The sequence below is a fragment of the Heteronotia binoei genome, chromosome 4, assembly GCF_032191835.1.
Source record: "Heteronotia binoei isolate CCM8104 ecotype False Entrance Well chromosome 4, APGP_CSIRO_Hbin_v1, whole genome shotgun sequence".
Lineage (NCBI taxonomy): Eukaryota > Metazoa > Chordata > Lepidosauria > Squamata > Gekkonidae > Heteronotia > Heteronotia binoei.
The window spans coordinates 142,507,996-142,514,566 of record NC_083226.1 but is presented as its reverse complement, the minus strand read 5'-3'; the positions used below and the strand labels follow the sequence as shown (position 1 = coordinate 142,514,566).

The 6,571-nt window shown below is 56.2% G+C and overlaps 1 protein-coding gene across 1 annotated transcript; it reads right to left on the bottom strand.

Annotated features, from left to right (window-relative positions):
* Positions 1 to 3,993: 3,993 nt before the first annotated feature.
* On the bottom strand, positions 3,994 to 5,311 carry HTR1A (5-hydroxytryptamine receptor 1A). Its single transcript, XM_060236435.1, has one exon. The coding sequence runs from the start codon at positions 5,263 to 5,265 to the stop codon at positions 3,994 to 3,996; it is 1,272 nt and encodes a 423-aa protein (XP_060092418.1). The 5' UTR covers positions 5,266 to 5,311.
* Positions 5,312 to 6,571: the final 1,260 nt, after the last annotated feature.

The window sequence follows — 6,571 nt, the reverse complement described above, 5'->3', positions numbered from 1 at the left end:
ATGTTGACAGGCTGGGAAACTAATAGGGCAAGAAATATGAATATGGAATGAAACATTGTACAACATGATCCCAAGCAAGTCTTTTCAAGCTCACTGTGTTTAAGGGGAATTCCAAATAAGCATGCTTCAGATTTCAGCCTAAATTAGTTAGGGGTGTTTTGTTTTTGTTATTGTTGTCTTTCTAACATCCCATTTGTTAATTTTCTTGTCCTCCTTTATTACATAAGATCACAAGATCTGAGCTCCTTAGTCTCCAAAATATGTGTCTAAAACTGTAAACTGCTGTGAGTTCATGGGATATGATGCTTTATAGATCTTTTAACTCCATCGATTAAATTGTAAGACTGAAATCTACAAACCATTATTCTGTGGAAGCACTCAAAGAGACTTCAGAGGAACTTTAGGTGCACCACTGAAGAACAAGCGGTTCCTGAATCACAGCCTGCACTCTCAGTCTTAATAGAAGGGCCTTTAAATCTCCCTGCAACATACGCATAATAGCCCTGTTACTGTATTCCAAAAGCAGAGCACATCCATTCTGTCCCATACATCTCTTTACTGGTACAGCATGTCAACTGCCCAGCTCCAAAAAGAACATTCATGCCCCCCTTAAAATGATGTGCCCTCTTTCCTATATGGGGCCTCTTTCTTATATGGAACCTTATTATGCTTCATAAGAAACCATGTTTTTGAAGGGCTACACATTCACACTGAGAGTTGTAGCAACTAGTATTTTTCACTATTGATATTGTTAATCGTTCATAACACTGAATTTTAAGATGGACTGGCATTTGAATCAGACATGTTATACAGACATGAATCAGACATGATGATGCTACAGGTATTAATTAATAGATGCCTGTGACTCTCTTTCTGCTACATTCCATATAACACTTGTAATTTATGTCAATGCATTATTTGAGGGAGGGGATCATGCTTTCACATCCTCAAGAAGCTAAAGGTTCAGAGTTGGGGGGAAATTATTATAAATTCTTCATAATAGAAGTATGGCCCTCCAGAAAAGAAATATCTGGCTCTTTTGCAATAGTTATATTTTTTTTTGTTGTGCTGTAAACTGATAGTTTAGAATGTCCCTTGAGGGGTGTATGTGAAAAAGGTACCTGTGTGTGTTTTTTTCTGGAACAATCCTGTAATTAAAGCCAGCAGAAATCTAGCCTTCTGCTTCTGAAACCTTACTTTAATAATAAGAAAATCTGTGTTGCTAACCAAAATCTGCTTCCATAACTATCATTCCCAGTGCAGTCCCATCTATTACATGGGCATCCTTCCATTAGTATGCATTGAGGACTCCAGCCTTGTACCTAGCTCTTTAAGTACTTTCTTGCCAGACACTTTCATTGCTTGCAAACAATGCTGAGACTGGGGTAGTAGGCATTCTGACACCTGTTAGTTCACTCACTGGGGGTTGTCTACATTAAGTTTGCCATGAAATGCCTCTGTTCATATCCCATTGAAATGAATGGGACTTGTGTGGTTGCACCTCCATGGCATAACTGGTATCAGTGGAGGAATGGCATAAAACTTCCTAGTAGGTCCTGTCTACTCTAGCTAACATCCTGAAGGGGAGTTATTCTAATCAAAAGGATTAAATCTCCCTTTGCCCTACAGAATTACAGGCAGTATGGCAGATCACCTATTTCCTTTTGATGCCACTAAAGAGCTTCTTCTTTTTAGAAAGTGTGAGAACTTGCTGTTGCCTGCAAGCCACACACTGAGCAATCCCTTTCTTTTCAATGGGGCTTCTGTGTAACTACTATGGACAGATGGAGCTGCAAACAAATCTTCCACCTGAATATATAAAAAATATATGACAGCCTTTTGAATACACAGGCAAAACAAACCAGATCTGCGGCCATGTGGGGGAGGGGAGGGGCGGAACACGGGGGTGTTTCATAATGTCATTATTATCTTACACATCCGATCTGATTTATGGCAGATCTGTTTGATCTTTCTATTGCTTTTCTCTCTTGCAAAGGCGTCGCAGCCTCTTGGCTCACACGCGCTGGGCACAGCTCAGCCAATCAGCTCCCCTGAAGTCGAGGCGTCTCCTCGGGAGTGTTTGGAGACGTGCAGCCAACTGGGGTAAGTTCAGGACAGCACATCCTGTGTTTACAGGGTCCGAAAAGGCCAGGGGCTGGGAGGCTCACACACTCCATCCCACCACCACCACCCCTCCTTCCTCCCAAAAACATATTTCTTTAAAAAAAAAAAAACGCACCCTGTCCAAGTGAGGAGATCCCTTTCTCTGGACCCAGCAGCTGACTGCATGTCTTCCTTTTCCTCCTGGTGCCTCCTCCGGGTCTCGTTCTCTGCTTTCGCCCTGCCCAAAAAGGCTCTGGGAAAGGCCAGCGGGGCAGAAGCGCCTGCCTTCAGTTTCCCAAGGAAACCTCTGAGCTGAGGCTGTCCCGCAGCTACCCAGTCCCTGGAGCGGCTTGTGGCAAACTTGGGGAAAGCAAAACGTTGCCCACCGCTGCCCTGAACGGACCCACCGGATCAGTCCCAAAAGCCCTTCGCGGCTGCTTTGTCCTCACCCGACTCTGTAAACATCGACTGAAGAGTGCAGTTCTCGCTCCGGCTCTCCTGCCTTCCCCGCCCCAGCTCCGAGAAAAGCGGCCGGTGGGACCGGGAAGCGGGCATCCCGCAGCCTGAAAGGCCGGCTCCTCCTCCTCCCTCTTCCTCCTCTCTCTGCCACTTGAAGCAACAGGGGTTCTTCCTGCTTCGCGCTCCCAGGCGCAGCCAGCCCCAGGCGTTGCACTCGGAAGCTCAGCCCCGTCGAGGTCGGCGGGGCTCCTTCCCAAGGAAGGCAGTCGGGGTCCCGCTGAACTCCCCGGGACAGACGGAGACTCCCGAGTGGGCGCTCTTAGGACCGGGCTGGCCTGCCTCTGGAAACCCACACGCGGCTTGTTTCACCGCCTCCTTGGTCCCAGCTTCAGATGCAGCGAGCGGCTTCCCCTTGGACGGTGACTTTGAATGGGGACACACAAAGAGCGCGCTCCACGACAGCAGTACACACAGCACAGACGGATGATGAGTTAGCAAGATGGAAGGATACGCGGGACGCTTGGCAGCAGGGCAAGAGAGCCCAGCCTCGACCCCGCCCCCAACACCACCACCCCGCCCCCCCCAAAGTCGGGATTCGCTTTTCATAAGTGACCCTCTCCACACCCCCAACGCGCACACACCCCTTCCTTCGAGCCCCTTTCCTCCTCCCTTGGGTTGCGTCGCTCCCTTTCAGAGTTCCTACTTACTCAGCCTTCAAAGAAGCAAAGTTTACGACTTCTTTTTGAAAATTAACCTAAGGGGGGGGATAGACAAGAGGGCATCTTTATGCATAGGATGGTTTATTGTGGTTCCGACTCGGGTGGCTCCCCCTCGTTCTTAGGTCTGCGACCCAACACCCCCCCCCCAGACCCCCGACCCCATCCTAGGTCTCCCGAGATCACAGGGTGGCCTGCTGTTTGCGCCCCGTCGGAGTAGGGAGTAAACTCTGAGAAGGAGTCGAGGCGGTAAGCAACAAGTAACCAGTCTGGACAGTCAGGCTTCCAAGAGGCGTCCTACCTTCCTGGGCCGGCTTGGTGGAGTTCAGAAAAGGGACAGTGTGTGGTTGGCTGGACAGGGACAGTCTCGCGTTGCCGGTCATGCCAAGCCTGTCTGTTGAAAGCAGCGCAGGGCCGCAGAGAGCAACGTCCGTCCGTCGGTCGATTCGAAGAGCGGAACGGAGCCTGTTCGAGACAGGAGGGCAGGAGGACCGAGATGCTCCCCCAGCCTCCCGGCATTCCAAGCCACAGGGCGGCCGGGGAAAGGGACTGGCGGTCCGCAAAGCCTCTGTGGGAGCAGAAGACGCCTGGAAAGGTCACGAAGCCCGGCGGAGCTCAAGAAGGGGGTGACTGGCCCCGTCCCGTCCCGTCCCCGCCCGCCCTTCCCCAGTCACCCATCCTCTCCTCCCCCCTCCCTCCCCAGGGTCGCGCCCCGTCACTGCCTGCAAAACTTGCACTTGATGATCTTCTTAAAAGCACTTTGGAAATCTTTGTTGAAGTAGGCATAGATGACGGGGTTGAGCAGGGAGTTGGAGTAGCCCAGCCAGTTGATGAGGGCGCCCAGCTCCTGGGGCATGTAGCAGGTGGCGCAGAAGGGCAAGACCAGCGCCACGATGAAGAAGGGCAGCCAGCAGAGGATGAAGGTGCCCATGATGATGCCCAGGGTCTTGACGGTCTTCCGCTCCCGCGCCAGGGCCATCTTCCGCTTGGCCTCGGCGTTCTTGGGCTCGTTCTTCCTCTCGGGGCCCGGCGTGGCAGCGGCCGGGTGGGGCTGGTGGCTGTTGGGCAGGGGCAGGTGGCCCTTGGTGGAGTTGGACGGGCTTACCTCGAGGATCTCCAAGGCGGAGGGCGCCACCGGGCCGTCTTCCGTCAGGCGGACGGCCCCGTTGAGGCAGGCCTTGGGCTCCACGGCGCTCTTCCAGCTCTTGGCCTGCGGCTGCGGCCGGAGGCCCCCGTTGCTGCCCTTGGGCGGGGTGGCCGGCGAGAGGGAGAGGCAGGTGTCGGCCTCGGTCTGGCCCGGCGAGGGCTGCTGCTTCTTGTCGGCCTTCTTGACGGTCTTGCGGATGCGGAAGCGGGCCGCCTTGAAGATGCGCCCGTAGAGGACGAGCATGAGGAGGAGCGGGATGTAGAAGGCGCCGAAGGTGGAGTAGATGGTGTAGCCGTGGTCCTTGCTAATGGTGCAGGCGTTGGGGTCGGAGCGGTCCTCGGGGGTGCGCCAGCCCAGCATGGGCGGGATGGAGATGAGGAAGCCGATGAGCCAGGTGAGGCTGATGAGGACGGCGGCCCGCCGGGGGGTGCGCTTGTTGACGTAGTCGATGGGGTCGGTGATGGCCCAGTAGCGGTCGAGGGCGATGGCGCACAGGTGCAGGATGGACGAGGTGCAGCACAGCACGTCGAGGGAGATGAAGATGTCGCAGGTCACCTGGCCCAGCGTCCACTTGCCCAGCACCTGGTAGAGGGCGGCCATGGGCAGCACCAGCACCGACACCATCAGGTCCGTGACGGCCAGCGAGCCGATCAGGTAGTTGGCCACCGTCTGCAGGGAGCGCTCCAGGGCGATGGCCGCGATCACGCACGCGTTGCCCAGTACGGCGAAGAGGATCAGCGCGCCCAGCACCACCGACGTGCTCAACTGGTAGCCCAGGCTGGCTGGCGCCGGCTGGCTCCCGTTCCCCGCGGCCTCCGTCGTGCCGTTGGCGAACTCCATGCCTGGCTCGGGCGGGGGCCAGAAGGCAGCGCCTTCACTCGGGCGGCGGCGGCGGCGGGCAGCGCTTCCTGCGGGTCACCATGGCCCCCCGACGGCCTAGGGCGGCGGCGGCTGGAATCAGCGAGCTACCAGGAGGCCGCCGAGAGGCTGGCGCCCGGTGCCTCTGGCCAGCGCCAGTCCCCGTCGCAGTCCGCCCGCAGCATGCCCTCCCTGGCCGGGCATCCCAGGGAGCAGCGCCCAGCGCCTCCTGTCGCTCTCGCTCTCGCTTGGCTGGCCTCCCTCGCCCTCCACCGCTGCGCAGCTCCGGACCCCTGGCGGCGGCGGCGGTGGCCACTCGCCCGCCTTCTCTTTCCCTCGCCGTCGCTCTCCCGGAGCCTCCCCTCGCTCGCGGCCGAGCCGGGCTTCTTGCAGCCTCTCGTCGCACTCCCTGTCTTCTTGCTCGGGCTCGGCGCGGGGGCTCCCTGCCTGCTGCTGCTGCTGCGCCCTCCTGGCCTCCCTCGCGTCTTTCTTTCTCAGCCGCGGTCACTTCTGGCTTCCTTTCGCCTCTCTGTCCTTTCTTTGCCACTCCCTCCCCGCGCGCTTCTGCTCCCGGTTTCTAGCCCTCCTTGCTGCTGCCGTCTCTTTCTGCGGCTGCTCCCCCCTTTTGTAGCATTCACTGCCTGCTCCCCTCTCCCTCTCCCTCTCTCTCTCTGCCCTCCCTTTCCCCTGTTCTACTTCCCTCTCTTCTGTCACTCACTTGGCTCCTCATTCAGCCTTTGGGTCCCCTCCTCCTCCTCTTCCTTTCCCTGCTTCTCAGTCGCACTTTTCTACCACTGAGAACTGTGGATCCCTCTTGCCCGCGGCGTTTTGTGCCTCCACCTTTCCCCTCCTGCCTAGTTTATTCCATCTCCCTCAGCCCCTCCTTGTCACTTCTCCTCCCCCCGCCCCGCCCCTCCAGCAACTGCGCGTGCTTTCTCTTGGGTATGAACTATAGTCTGATCTGATGGGGGTCTCTTTTCGTCAATGGGTTCCGGGGCAGCGTCTCTATGGCCAGTTCACAAATCGATAGCAACCGGGAGCGGCGGGGGGAAACCAACCACCATTCTTTAGCGAGAACCCCAAACCTCCTTCTTTAGTGAGAAACTGGAGCAGCCCAGTAGCCTGTCTACACGCCTCCGCCCCATTCTTCATCTGGCGTCAGGGCAACCAGGAGAATCACTACCAAGAGTCAAAGTTAAGTTTTAGCGAGCAGCAGGCACTACTTGATTTCCTCCCTGCTTCCCGCCGCCACCTGCCTCTGGCCGTTCCTTCACAGACTTGTCCTGCT